Here is a 14,520-nt window from a genome sequence, read left to right on the forward strand (position 1 = left end):
AGAAAACACTCTAACTTCAAATATTAAGAGGCCTTAACAAGACATCAGTTGCACTGTTTTTGTTTAAATTGGATTATTTCAAACTCTGCTTCTCCAAGCTGAAACAGTGAAGAATTACTGTCTTACTCAGCAGACACATTAATTCCCTATTGTGTGAATAAACTACAGGGATTCTATGAACAAATTCAGGCTCTGAAGTGATAGCTCACAATACTATCAGACCAACCTTTTCTAGTGTTAGGTAGTCTCTGGCAACAATTAAAATGGTCATCCTTCTAGGTTGGCAGCTTTTGGGTGGTTTTTCGGTATACAGACTTCTAGTCTACAAGCATCCTCCTGTAACTATACATCACACTGACAACACTCATTTGTGACAGAGCAATAAATCTCATTCCTTCACTCCAAATACGCATGTTCACTTGGCAACAGTCACCCCCAGGAAGGATTTCACAGTGATTAAGTGTGTCAAGGAAAAAAGATTCTTTAGTTAATTCAGCTGCCTGCACACACAGAAAGCAAATCAGGCAAGGTACAGGGGAGCTGAGCAGCAAAAGCATGAAGTGAGGAATCACTCTCCCTTCTATGAAGTCATGTTCCCATCCCTCAGCTGTGGACTACATTAATTCTGCTAAATAGCAGAATTAACAGCCTTATTTACTTGTGTGTTCCTGCAACTCCTTTGCTGTCATGCCCACCCCTGTGCTTTTTAGGCCAATATTCCCAGCGTGTGATTTGACAACACAGCTATGCCAAGCAACAGCTGCAGAAACGGATGTCTTGCTGCTCCTCCTACTTTACCCATTCTTCTCAGGGCTGACCCTGCAGTGAGACAGAGTAAGAAGTTAGCCAGCTAACACCCCATAAAATTTTCTACCACTTTATGTCCCTGAACTGGCTCACTGAAAGGTCAGGTACCCTCAAAACCAGAAAGGCAGAGATGAAAGAAGGTGGAGCAGGGACCTCTCTTCTACAAGCTGCAAGACTGGTGTAGCTACAACACCAAAGCAAATCTCTGTAGCAGGGACATCAATACATGAATGAAAAATCAGCAGTTGTACTCACCTGCAATTCACCTACTCTGTAATAAGCTAGAGAGCTTTAATATGTCAGTGAAGTTTTCTATGTAGTCTTCATTCAAGTAAACAGTTTTACGTTATCAGCCTTACTGCTGGAGAAGTGTTTGTGTGATTCCTATTTCTTATACACACCTTGAAGACTTATTCCTTCCTACTCCTCCTCTCTTCCTACTTTTTTATGGTAACAGTAAGGCTGAAGAGAAGGACTCTGTTCCTTCCTCCAAGACACCTTAAATTCTACAAAATAAGACATTAATGATTTCCCCCAGAAAGGAACACAGAGGAGATGGTATGAGAAAGAGTCCCTCCATCCCTGCTGACTTTACCCTTATTCCCAGTCCTAAAGCAGTTACCACAGCTTATAAATTGAAACACAAATAAGACTAATTCCAATTAAAACCACCTCCTCTCCCTCCTCCTCACAAATTATAGCTAAGGGCAGCTTCTGGGAACTAAAGAGAAGGATAATTTTCCTTGCTTATCTTGCACAAAATACAGAACAGCTCCTGTTGGCTGTTTTGAATTATGCCCTTAAGGTTTGGCTTCAAAACAGAGGAAACCAGACTGTCATGGATTTAAACTGCTGTTCTCTTAGATATGCAGTTCTAAACTTTAGGTATCTGAAAAATCCTTTGTGGTCAATTTTGTCTCCAGCCAGCAGACAGCAGTAGTATCAAAACAGCAATTACTTTCAGACTCCACTTGGTTTTGGTGAGAGGTATGAACAAGTTATCAAGGATAGATAAGTAAGGAATAAGCAAACCAGCGCAATTCATAACAGTGGGTGGACTAGCAAGATATAGTTGCATCACAGATGTCACTTAGCCTTTGCCCCAGAGCAGCAGCAGCCCAGCCAACTCTCATAAAGGTGTGAATGAAGTCATTCTCACACACAGGCACACCTAACTTCCATTATACCAAATGTGCTTGTATATTACCCAAAGGACTGTTCTCATAACTCAAGCAGATGCCTAAAAAGTTTTACCGGTGTAGGTGAACTAAACCCAGCAGTTGCTGCTCTTTGTTGCAACAGAAGCAACAATGTCTGACCACAAAATTCTAAACCAAATGGCATATTCAGTCAGATGAGACACCAGAGACTTGTGACATTATTCCTATTTGTTGTGAAGTGGCAGAAGACACCATGCCACTGGCTGATTCAGTCTGGTGACTAGCAAAAGCCAAACAGCACTTAAGTAGTTATAAATGTTTCCCTCTGCTTCCGAAGGTTGGTTGACATATTTAGCTCATTTATAGAGGCAGTGTTTTCAGAAAGAGCCCTTACTAAACTGAAGGAGTAGAGCATCCACCAGTGCTGCTGCTAAGAAGCCAATACAGCAGCAGCACCAAATGCTGATCTATAGCTCAAAAGACTTTCTAAGCAGTAACCAGTACATTTGCAGATTACACCACAGCAGCACCTCTACCTTCTTCACAGCTTCTGAAGTGCATTACTAGCTGGTTAAAGACACCCCTCTAATGGTATGCCATGAGACTATATTTACATTGAACTACAGCCTGTACCACACCTAAAAGCAGCGGTAATTTTCTTCCTGAACATCAAAACTCCTGAAGAAACCCCATTTTCAAACTTAAAATATCTTCACCAGACACAGCTGCCCTAAGGATCCTGTGTGAACCTGGCCATGACAAACATCACCACACTTCTTTCAAAGCAGCAGACAAATTTAGGGTAAGGATGGAATATTACATTCTTAATAGATCATGGAGATTGGTTACAAATTCCACACAAAATCTGGAACGGCAATTAAACACTAAGTCACCTATTTCACTGACTGCTCACTGCACTACCAAATAAGCATTAATATTAGTGCATTACAAAAAAGCTGAAATGAGTAGCAATAGGAAAAGAAAGACAACAGGACTGGACAACAGTTCTGCTGCTCCAAGGGAAGTATGGTTACTACACAAGTTGAAACTTGGGTCTCCAGCAATACTACTACCACTAGCAAGAGGCAATAGATGATATGCTGGCTAATGGCTCTCCAGATGCAGTCCTGAACAGCCTCCTGCAGGACCTCTGTACTTACATCTGTCATCCTCACTGTTCAAGCCCCATACCCACCTCTCCTGTTGCACTAGGAGTGATAAGCCACAGCTGCCCTAATTGCACAGCTGGTTCCTGTATTCCTGCTGACAAAGAAACCTTGCACAGCCTGAGAAGACATTTCATTGGGTGTTCAAACACCACACCGATAAGAATGCTATTATGCTTAGACAGAAATATGATTGGGTAGTAAAGTCCTTACTAAGCTTAATGCTACACCTGGAACAAAGTTTCAGTTTAGGCACCAGCACAACCTAACAGAAGTTCTGCAGACCCCGCACATGTGCATGGTTCGGTTATGGGGAGCCAGGTAGTGAAATACTATTTGTTTGCATAACAGAGAACTGCACTCCAAACAGAAACAGCCTACTCCATACTGTAGCTCAGCTGCTGCCTCTATGTTTGGAAAAAGGTTTTCTTCTCTGTAATTGATTAACTCACAACCTTATCAAGGTGGGAGTGAAGAACTTGTTTTCAGCATGGAAACCAGCAGTCAAACAGAGCAGAAATACTTACATCACTCTTCCTGAACTTTGCTTTTAAACTCTTCATGCTGATCACATTCAACCTTCCACAACTTCAAGGAGCTTTTTATTCTTCTTTAATATCTAAAAAAAAAAAGGAAAGAAAGAAAAATAATACTTTTCACTGGCAGTCAAGTCCGAACTGAATTTGCATACCTGTGTCACCCATTGAGGATTTAGCCCTCAAGCTCTAAAAAAGATTAACAGCCAGCTAAGGGAAACTTCACGTTTGTCCAAATTTAAAAGCAAGCCTAAGTCTGACCACAGAAAAACAGAGCAAATATTTACCAAAAACTCAAGTGTGTATCACGTTATACTAGCTACCCTCTCAAAATAATGAGATCACAAACACGTTCATGCATGTAGCAGCTCTCTCTGCCCACTGCCTATTTTAACATTATCATCACTGCAGCCATTTGTGAAGTGGGAAAAGCAGAAATAAGTAAGTATGGAAAAATATTCATTAAAACTTCACTCTACTACAACCATGGTTCTGCACCAGGTAGCAGAAATACCACCTCTATTGTATGTGCATGCCTAACCACTACCCAAATTCAAAATTATACTTAAACCATGCATGACACATACTAGGGCAGGTAAACATAACACAGCAGATAAAACCATCTGAGCAAGAACAGAGGTCATCACTGGAAGAATTGTTTTATACTCTTCCTCAGAAGAAATTTTGCATGTGTTCATGGAGTCACTGTTGCTTTTAATTTGCTATTGTACTGTCACAGCCATGTTACCCCTTTCTCCCTTTCAAGTGAAGAAAAGAAGCAGTTGCACAAATATATATAGCTAACACTACAGACAAGCTGAAAGCTCTCGCAGGGGAACAGGAAGCCAGTGCACAGAGCAAGGTTTCCTAAGGAAACCTTCAACATAACACACATCACCAATCCAAGACAAACGTCATGGTGAACAGCATGTTAAAGAAGCACGGCAATGTGCTTTATCATAGAGAATAGCAGAAAAACTTAATGAAAGACCAACATACGACTGAATTGTGCAAAATCATCCATGCAAAAATGTTCAAAATTTATAGCTTTACAGTATGCTCACTGGAATAGTCAGCTACTCTCATCTACCAAGTTTTAGCTGCTATACAAATTCCTTCTGAAGGAACAGCTTAAATTAAAGGATGTTCAGCTGTCTAAACTTCCTCCCTCCACCCCAGAAAAAAGGAGAAAAAATATTGCAAGTCTAGCCAGATAAATAAATAACTGAAATGAGGACTGGAGTATAAATTCAAATGAGTCATGCAGGGTCAGTAATGTTTCCCATCACTCTTCAAAAATACTACATTATGGTTTAATTAGCAAAGGGGGATTCAATTGTTTCATAAAAGAAAGTTTCTTTATAATGCAGCAAGTTGATACTGTGCTTTATGATCACTCTATTACAAGTTTTAAAATGCAGCTACAGTAAACCTTTGGTAGAATATATATATATGAATGCTTCCACAAAAATACAACACTAAGTACCATTCAGGAATAGCAATTAGTGCTAAGTAAACATCTCACTTCATTCAACCCCTTATTTATCAGACAGCCACCTAAGAAAAACATAAGTACGTTTCCTACAAAAAAAAACCCCAAACAAACAGAAAATCCTATCCACTACATAACACACAAATAGTTTCCCACTGAACACACATCTCCAGTAGGTAATCTGGATGGGGTAACTCTGTGGGGTGTTAAAATATCATTAAAGCTAATTAAATGACTCTAAGTCTAATAAAACAGTCTTTTTGAAGTCACACCTGATTACTGACTGCTTTCAGGCATGTGAACAAGAGGTTTGATTCAAAGTTCCTGCTTTTCACCTCAAGAAGAGCAGGCTTGTGGCATTTTGTTTAATTCTTTAGCATGCAAAAACAAAATTTGCAGAAGCTTTACACTCCCCGGGTTAAGTGATAACTTCTTAGCTTTAGAAGAATTAAAAAGGAGGAATTATTTCAGGTTGCTCTGAGAGAAGCAAACCCCTTTATTTCTGCTACACTTACTCAAACTTTGAAGAAAGCATTTAAATTGCACAACAGCTGTCATAACCTGCACTGGAAAGGAGCACAAACCTCAGCAAGAGCCCAATAATCTCCTAAATCATTCTCTAGCAACATCAAGGATGATGAGCATTGCAAAGACCAGAAATGCCAGGCTATAGACATGACAAACACCATTACACTGATCTGGCCTTCTTTATATCCCATGCCAACAAAAGAAGAAAAAAAAAGAAAGAAAGAAAGAAAGAAAGGAAAAAGGAAGGAAAGAAAATGGAGGACAAAACCTCAAGCTGATTTTAAAAGTTTTCAGAAAAACCAAACCAAACCACAATTGAAAGGAACTTTAAAAGCTGAGAAAAATCATACAACATTCCACAAAACCCAAAACTTAACTGGACTTTTTATTTTAAAACTTAAACATCTTTGACTAAAAAAAGGGTAAACAGTTTAACTAGACCAGTTAATAAAATGTAAAAAGTCTTTCCTCACATACATATCACCAAAGAATTGTCTGCTACAGGCTGTCTCTCCCCTTCCCACTTACACAGCTTTTTTGGCTCCCATGTATGACTGGTTTGTTATAGCGTCCATGGAAGACCAAGTACTCAACCACGGGGTTAGGGGGAGATGACAACTTCTTGCAGGTATAGGCACTGAACAGCTGCAAAGCTAGACACTCTCTATGAGGAACCTCTAACAGTCTAATTAAGAAGTTCAGCAAGCGCTCCTATCGTGCTACTCTTCCCCCTTTTGAGGAAGGAAGATGGGAGGTGAGGTGTGTTTCTGTTAGAAGCCAACTCATTCTTCTCACAGGACACTTCACCTCTTGTGCAAGTGTGTTTTATACACTGCACATGAAACTCAGGCCCTCAGCATGGTTAAAAAAGCATGCACAAGCACACAAAAACAGCATTTGAAAATTTAGTGTGTATCACATTGTATTTTTTCAAAAAGAGACTGTTAAACACAAACACTAAGATTACCGCTTGTGCATCATAATGCCCATAATCCTTCAGCTGTGGAGATAAAAACCCATGAAACGGTGTGGGCTGCCTTTTCTTGGCACTGTTTAGAGGAGGAAGTCACCTCTCAAAGGGCGTAATTATTGGAACTGATGCAAAAGGAGGTCAGCATCCTGATTCAGCAGAGGTTTATGACAACTGTTCATTTGCCAGAGGGGGGATAAAGGAAGCGACATTAATACACTCCTGCTTTACAAGATAGGAAATGACTACTAGAAAATCACTGGGGAGCATCAAGACACTTCAAAGCAGTACTTCTGCAATGAATCACAGGTATTAACAAGAAGCAATCTCTAGTAATAGTGGTATTTCTCCACTTTTAGAACAAATGTGATAATAAATACTGAGTGCTGTCATTTTGTAGCTGCAGAAAGTTAGCAGTAGAGAAGTGTTTAACTCCAGGGATTCTCTAACAGCTAATGCTGATCACATTCTTTTAACTGTTAGCTCCAAAATTAAATAACTAGTCCTTCATCTCATCTTCCTCCAGCTTAACATTAAGAAATAGGTTTCAGGAATAAAAGCCACAAAAAAAATCCTCAGGCTGGTGGTAAACCTATCTAGTTAAAACAAAAGACACTGAAGTTGTGGTAATCTTTGGCCTCAACAATTCCATTAAAACTGTTTTAACACACAATACAATCTTTGGGTTTATCCTAATCCATTTCCTACGTTTAATCTTCCCCACTGATTTACAGGGAGATTCATGCAAGCCACAGTATACAACACTGGCATATTTTTTTCCCCTTTCATTAAATTGCATTAAAATCAGAACAAGGCCTTTCAAACAACGTGACAACTTTTGAATGGCTAAAGATCCAGTGATGCTACAGTAAAACCACCTTATTTTCACTAAGTAAAACTACAAGACTGCAGTAAAACTGTACACAACGCACAATGATTATGCCAGTTAATGAGCTACCCTTAACCAATGAGTGCCAAATTCAATTAATTTAGGTGTCGAAAATCTTACACCTCTTTCAGAACATCCTGAGAAGCATCCGTCTCAGCAAGTACTCTTCTACAGCAAAGCATGATTCATGTTGTCAGCTATTTCCCCTTCCCCTCCCAAAAATACTTAAAAAACATTTTAACCTTGTAAGGTTACAGAAAAGAACTTGAGAACCCATTCAAGGTTTGGCCACATAAAGAGGAAAACAATAAAAAACAGATGAAAAGAATGGTCTACAAGAATACCATTGACTGAAAGGAGGTTGTAGAGAGGAGGGTGCTGGCCTCTCCTCCCAAGTGACAGGGGACAGGACAAGAGGGAATGGCCTCAAGCTCCGCCAGGGGAGGTTTAGGCTAGACGTTAGGAAAAAATTCTTTACAGAAAGGGCCATTGGGCACTGGAACAGGCTGCCCAGGGAGGTGGTTGATTCACCTTCCCTGGAGGTGTTTAAGGGACGGGTGGATGAGGTGCTGAGGGATATGGTTTAGTGTTTGATGGGAACGGTTGGACTCGATGATCCGGTGGGTCTCTTCCAACCTGGTGATTCTGTGATTCTGTGACTCCATACACTTACATCTCCTTTGTATGAATACACCCTCACTTACAGCGGAAAATGAAGGACCCCAGAAGCATCTTCTCTCAAAGCACAACACCAGCATTTACTCTCTAGATGATCACTTGCTCAGTCACAAGCCCTGCTCTTACTCCAGGAAGCACAAACCTTTGTGGCAACCAGTGTCACCCACACTACCAGCATCTCTTCTGCTACCTACCCTAACTACCCAAATGCTCAAACACTTCGCATTCCTGAGCTCCCCTGACCTACTATCCAGTAACAAGAACATGCCCAAAATGAAGCTTCTCTTCAGAATTACCAAAGCCATAGGAACAGCTAGAGGCCTTAGTCATTGCCCAAGCTCTTTCGTTGTTTGTACATAAATGCAGAAAGCTTACGCTGTCCTAAAAAAATCCACCCAACACTTCATCTCTGACTAACTTCTCACTTCCATCAAGTTGAGCTTATTCTTCTAGTTCTGAGGCTGAACCAGAGAACCACGTAGGATGTGACCAAAAGCAATGGCAACAGTTTCCCATCCTGTCAGTACAGCTCAGTTTTTTCCTTCTTGAGTAGCCCATCCTCTAATCACAGAAAAACTGAAATGGAACAGATTTTTTTTAAACTTAATGTCACCTATAAAGACAAATAATTGTTGGCTTGGTTGATCTACTATTACTTATTAATGAAAACATGCTGAAAAGTGCAATGAGAAACCCAAGTACTACACAACAGTGGGAGTGATTTATATACAGTTAATCTCACTCTAAACAGAATCAGAGATAGCAAGGGCTTTGGGTAACTTAGTACAGTTCCTCTATCTGTTCACAAATCACTGGCAGGGATGTGCTGAACTGTACAAATTCAAGCATTTGAGCTCCAAAGTTAGAGCTCCATAAATACTGCATTATTAACAAATCTTCAGCTATCGCTCCTCCCTCCAGAATGCTTTGCATCAACTCTCCAGTCTTACATTTCCATTTGGTATTCAGGACTTGCAAATTTTAAAATTAATTTTTAATGGATTCAGCTGAAGCAGTACGGGACTCTGTGGATGTTCCACAACCAACACAAACCCAGGCAAGATGGTCAACGTGCAGATATGTGCAATTTGTTAAACACTGTTTTCAAAATCAGTTCTAGGCAGCTAGGAGGAAGCCTGCAACAACAAGGCCTTAGACACAGCAAGTTTACAGAAGAAGATTAGAGAAAAATCAAAATGTGACATTGCCATGATTTGTTTGCTTGGCAAGTTAGACAGCACTCCAGGCAAAAAAACTAGCCTAAGCTAAGTCCAGGCGAGTTTGTCATGCACTTATGACATACAATTTTACTCCGTTCTTACTCCAGTTCTTTTGTCTGGAAGTGTCTGTCAACATACATCCAGCCCACTGAAAAGCACAGCAAGAGAGACAAGACTTGCTGCACGAACTGGGACACACCGCTGTCTTTCTCCATTTTCAACTTCTCCGTCTCTCAAACAAAAACACTTTCCCTTCTGCGCCACTCAAATTTGAGACCATATTCTCTGGTTTGATCACATATAAGGTATGTTGCAGTCTTGAAAATTTTCCCACGTTCACCTCTTCATCCAACAAGGCTAGCCTGGAATTAATGCATCCAGCTACAACTACAAACAGAGCAAAAAGAAAGTCCCACTTGTGAAGTGTCAATTCTTAAGTGAGAAACCCAAATGGATAACAACAGCTAGCACTTGTCTATACTTACTCCCTTCCTACAATTCTGTATCAACCGTTCAACTAGATAGTCTTCAGAATCAATAAACACAACAATCTGTACAGATGCAATATTAAATCTGTTTCATACAGCAATGAAGAGACATACCCATGACTTTATGGATCAATGTTCTGAAACAGCCTAAGGCAGAACAGTCACCTATTAGGGAAGGAGATGGAAAGCTGGGAAAATAATTTTAGTTGACCTAACACACTTGCCAAGCCTCACGCCCATAAGGTCTGCCCTTATGCTTTTGAAAGGACTTAGAAGGGTATCCTACTGAAAACTGCTGTAGTCTAGAAACACCTTCAGAGATTGTGCTGGTAAAAACTCCTTGATCCAGCTTTCAAGCTCTTGGGTGGGGAAAATATTTTAGCTGATGAAAATGCAGTCCCTGTTTAAAAATTACCCAGAAATAGAAAGAAGCGAACTTTCCTCCACCTCTCGAAAATAAAGTAACAGGACTTCAGATACTTTCTGTCCTGGAAGACAATCACTGCTATAAACTAGCAGAATATAAGTAAGATCAACATCTCTGCGTTAGTGATAATCAAATTACTTTTATCTGATTTTATTCAGGTTGTTGAAACTTATATTCAATGGCAGGAGCACTAGGTGCCACACAAATACTGGAGAAGATGACCTAGTGTTTAAGATAGTTCTCCCAGCTTTCAGAGATCTATGAACCCTACAGTTATGTCCCCTACAGTTACTGTGCTGGTATACCACGGAAGTCCTTGTAAACAAGGTCCTCAGAAAGCACATGAGTGTCAAACTCCCTGGAGACAGTGCAGGGTGACCCGGTGCCTTTGGGAATGCAGGCATCCACAATAATCAACAGTGGCTCCTTGCTTCTCAGCAGGTAGGAGGAAAGAAGTGGAACGTCCTCAGCTACTTCAATTACACAGCCACAGACAGACCAGCATACAAATTCTTATTCTGTTGTAATGACTGAACAAGCTTGGCTTACCCCCTCTACAGATTCAGGTGAAAAAAAAAACCCACACATCTTGTTTGACAGTATTTTGAATATCAGCAACGACTTCCAGGCACAAAACCAAACAGAGCCTATGGCAGCTTTAGAAAACATACATAAGTTATTGTAGCACTCATGTAAAATGCAAGATCTGCCTGCAGAGGAAGGACTTGAGTCAGCATCTAACACTTCCCACTAACCATTAAGCCAGTGTCTCTCTCCTCCAGAGGTGGTCTTGAGTTCAGCACATCACCAGACTACCACCATCACCTCCAGGCATTACAGACCATCCTGTTCTGGATCCCAACACAAAGGAAGGATGCTTTCTTTCACTGCTGTGAACTTCCACTCCAGAAGCTCACAGCAAGCATTTGGACCAGTACTTGCTAAGTCCTAGGGGAGATCTTCAGTTGCTTCCCCACTTCACCAGACTCACCTATGCCCCTGGCAGTTTGACATTGAAAAGCTCCGCTCTAATATATCACCTGAATCAGTAATTTTCACTGCTCCCTCTATGCCTTAGAAATGCATTTAGATGACCCTGAGAATGTAAGCAGCCGCAAGGACTGACTACTCTGAAAACAAACTCCAATCTACCTGAAATGCAGAGCTACCACTTGGGTGCATTCACAGGCACAGAGACAGCAACTCCAAGGAATACAGGCAAGAGAATATGTTTCTCAAACACATAGCAAGCATGCACACAGCAGGAGAGACAGTCTGTAACCCCAGAAGATGCTATGGATTGCTATGCTCTCTCCTTGGGATTCTCAGTAATCTACTCTCTCTGCCACTAAGCAAGCCACTAAAGCTTTGAATTGCTTTGTTCTAGTTTCGCTTGTTTTTTCTCTGTAGTTATTTCAAGCATTATCCCTGTGCAAAAAGAAAAAGCCCACAATCAGCTCTCAAAAGGAATGCAATTAGGCTATTGTTGCAGTAGGATTTAGAAATTGTCAACATCACACAGAAGAACTTAGCTTTCAGGTTTCTCCAGGCACTCCCTCAAAAGAGGCTCAAGCTCCTCATCAGAGAGGAGGAGAAGAAAAGTGACACAGTGGGGCATATACAAAAAAAAGAAAAAAAACCCAAAAAAAGAGCGATGAGGGAAGCGAGTGAACCCTCTTGTGAAATGCTTTCATCGCTCCATGAGAGGCTTCCTGCCTAGTATTTTCTCCTCTGGATGTTACCCATCTCTCTCGGCTCAGGGAATGAGAGGGGAGGAGGTAGCTTTTATTGCTTTGCTAGCAGATATGCTCCTGGAAGAGGGAAGAGAACAGAACGGGGCCAATATTTTCAGAGACTTGGAGAACGGATGTTTCCTACTGCATAGTGACTGACTGGCACTGTGCTTCGCTCCAACTCAAGAAAGACCGGAGCTCATCTCTAGCCTCGTCCTACTCAAACACTATTTTGCTCTGGTTCATAACCCCATCGTGCAATTCTTCTGTTAGCAAATAAAATCTCATTGACACCTTCCCATAGGTGCCCCAAGATAAGATCCAAACAGGTCACTAAGAGATATTTACTAAATTCATTTACTCCGAGCTAAATCCAGAACCTCGGAAGGCTCTTCTGAAATGATGGATGTGTAGGTTTTGGCATTAGATTTTTTGCAACCTGCTAGGATAAAGAAGAAATAAAAAGAAGACAGTACTGCTTCTAACCACAGCAGCACTGGCCTCACCAGACTACAGCTTTTTATGCCAGTTCCGTAACAAGCACCCTCACACACCCTACAGAAAGAAGCAGCAGAACTTGCTAAGGTCCCGCAATGCTGATGAAGCGGAATTTAACCACCTTCCTCCCTGGGAGAACCTCGGGACAAGTCACAGGTGGTGGCTGCGGGCTGCGCAGGAGAAGGCAAAACCTTTTCCGCGCTCTGTAGTCAGAAGCTCAGGCTCCCGGTTGAGCTCGTTCCCACTCCTAAAACAACTCTTCCATTCGCTTCCATGGCCGCGGAAAGCAGGGATGGTTTCCACCTCTCCCGCTGCCAGGGGGACGCGAATCCCCCGTGGCCGCAGGAGCCCCGGCGCCATCCCTCCTTTTCCGGGCTAAATCCCCAAGGAGAAGCCTCAGGGGACACCTTCCCCGTCCCGGCACGAAGCCGGCAGCGGGGGAGGAGGCGGCACCGGCGCCCCCGGACCCGAGCGACCCCGACCCGAGGAGAGAAAAACCACCGAACTCTTCAATAAAGGAAAGCGTGGGGAGAGCAAGGAAAAACACCCAACTCTTCAACAAATAAAGCGAGGGAGAGCAAGAAAAAGCACCGAACTCTCCACAAAGTAAATGAACAGCCAGGCGGCGGCGGCGGGCTGAGCTCTCCGAACACCGGGGAAAGGGCAAGGAGAAGTTTGCTCCTGCTGCTCCGCGCAGAGGGTTTTTCTCTCCACCCCCCACCCTTCCCAACCGCGGGCTGGGGATGCGGCAGCGCCGTCGAGGGGCAGGTGGTCGCCGCACACAAAGCCGCTATTCACAGCACAACGACGCCGCCTCCGCCGCTTCCCCCTCCGCGCTCACCTCCCCGCAGCGAAGCCGCGTCCCCGTTACGATCGCCGAGAGCCGCGACGCCGCTCGGAGGGCGGAGCGGCCGCACCGCGCGCCCCGGGACACCCGCCGGCTCCGCGGCGATAGGGCGGGAGGGGGCGTGACATCACTCCGCGGACACGTGACCGCGGGGATACGCCCCCCCCCCCCCCCGGCGCGGGGAATGGGAGGGGCGGGCAGGGGGCACAAGCCCCCTGCCCGCCCCTCCCATTCCCCGCGCCGGGGGGGGGGGGGTTGTGGAGCAGGGTCACGTGAGCCCTGCCAAAAAATCATAGGCTAATTAGAATTGCATGGGACCTTAAAGCCCATCCAGTTCCAGCCCCTCTGCCGTGGGCAGGGATACCTCCCACCAGCTGCCCAAGGCTCCGTCCAACCTGGCCCTGAGCACCTCCAGGGCTGGGGCATCCACAGCTTCCCTGGGTAACCTATGCCAGTGCCTCAGCACCCTCTGTGAAGAAAATCTTCCTTACGTCTAGTCTAAATCCGCTCCTCCCCAGTTTGTACCCATTGCCGCTCGTCCTATCACCACAAGCTTCTGTGAACAGTCCCTCCTCAGCTTCTAGGTACTGGAAGGTTGCTATAAGATCTCCTCGGAGCCTTCTCTTCTCCATGCCGAACAATCCCAACTCTCTCAGCCTGCCTTTGTATGGAAGGTGCTCCAGCCCTCTGATTGTCTTTGTAGCCCTCCTCTGGACTGATTCCAACAGCTCCATATCTTTCTTATGTTGAGGATTCCAGACCTGGACACAGCACTCCAGATGAGGTCTCACAAGAGAGGAATACAGGGGTAGAATCGCCTTCATTGACCCACTGGCCTCGCTTTTGATGCAGCCCAGGATACGGTTGGCTTTCTGGGCTGTAAGTGCACAGTACTAGCTCATGTCAAGCTTTTCATCAACCAGCACCCTCAAGTCCTTCCCTGCAGAGCTGCTCTCAATCACATCACCCCTATCCTGTATTGAAACCAGGGATAGTTCCAACCCAGCTGTAGGACCTTGCACTTGGCCTTGTTGAACCTCATGAGGTTCACACAGGCCCATTTCTCCAGCCTGTCCAGGTC

The 14,520-nt window shown here is 43.4% G+C and overlaps 1 protein-coding gene across 4 annotated transcripts in view; it reads right to left on the bottom strand.

Moving 5' to 3' along the window:
• RAI14 (retinoic acid induced 14) overlaps positions 1-13,516 on the bottom strand; it is an 84,232-nt gene extending 70,716 nt beyond the window's left edge. Inside the window, exons 1-2 of one of the 4 annotated variants that reach the window (XM_069880085.1) lie at positions 13,434-13,516; positions 3,661-3,752 (exon numbers count right to left, since the gene is read on the bottom strand). In XM_069880085.1, coding sequence (XP_069736186.1) covers positions 3,661-3,696 — 36 coding nt within the window. In that variant the 5' untranslated portion in view covers positions 3,697-3,752; positions 13,434-13,516. Of the gene's footprint in view, positions 1-3,660; positions 3,753-4,759; positions 4,784-13,433 lie in introns of those variants that run through there. The other 3 variants (XM_069880087.1, XM_069880088.1, XM_069880086.1) reach the window with 3 other exon arrangements.
• Positions 13,517-14,520: the final 1,004 nt, after the last annotated feature.

This window comes from Phaenicophaeus curvirostris, chromosome Z (genome assembly GCF_032191515.1).
Source record: "Phaenicophaeus curvirostris isolate KB17595 chromosome Z, BPBGC_Pcur_1.0, whole genome shotgun sequence".
Classification (NCBI taxonomy): domain Eukaryota; kingdom Metazoa; phylum Chordata; class Aves; order Cuculiformes; family Cuculidae; genus Phaenicophaeus; species Phaenicophaeus curvirostris.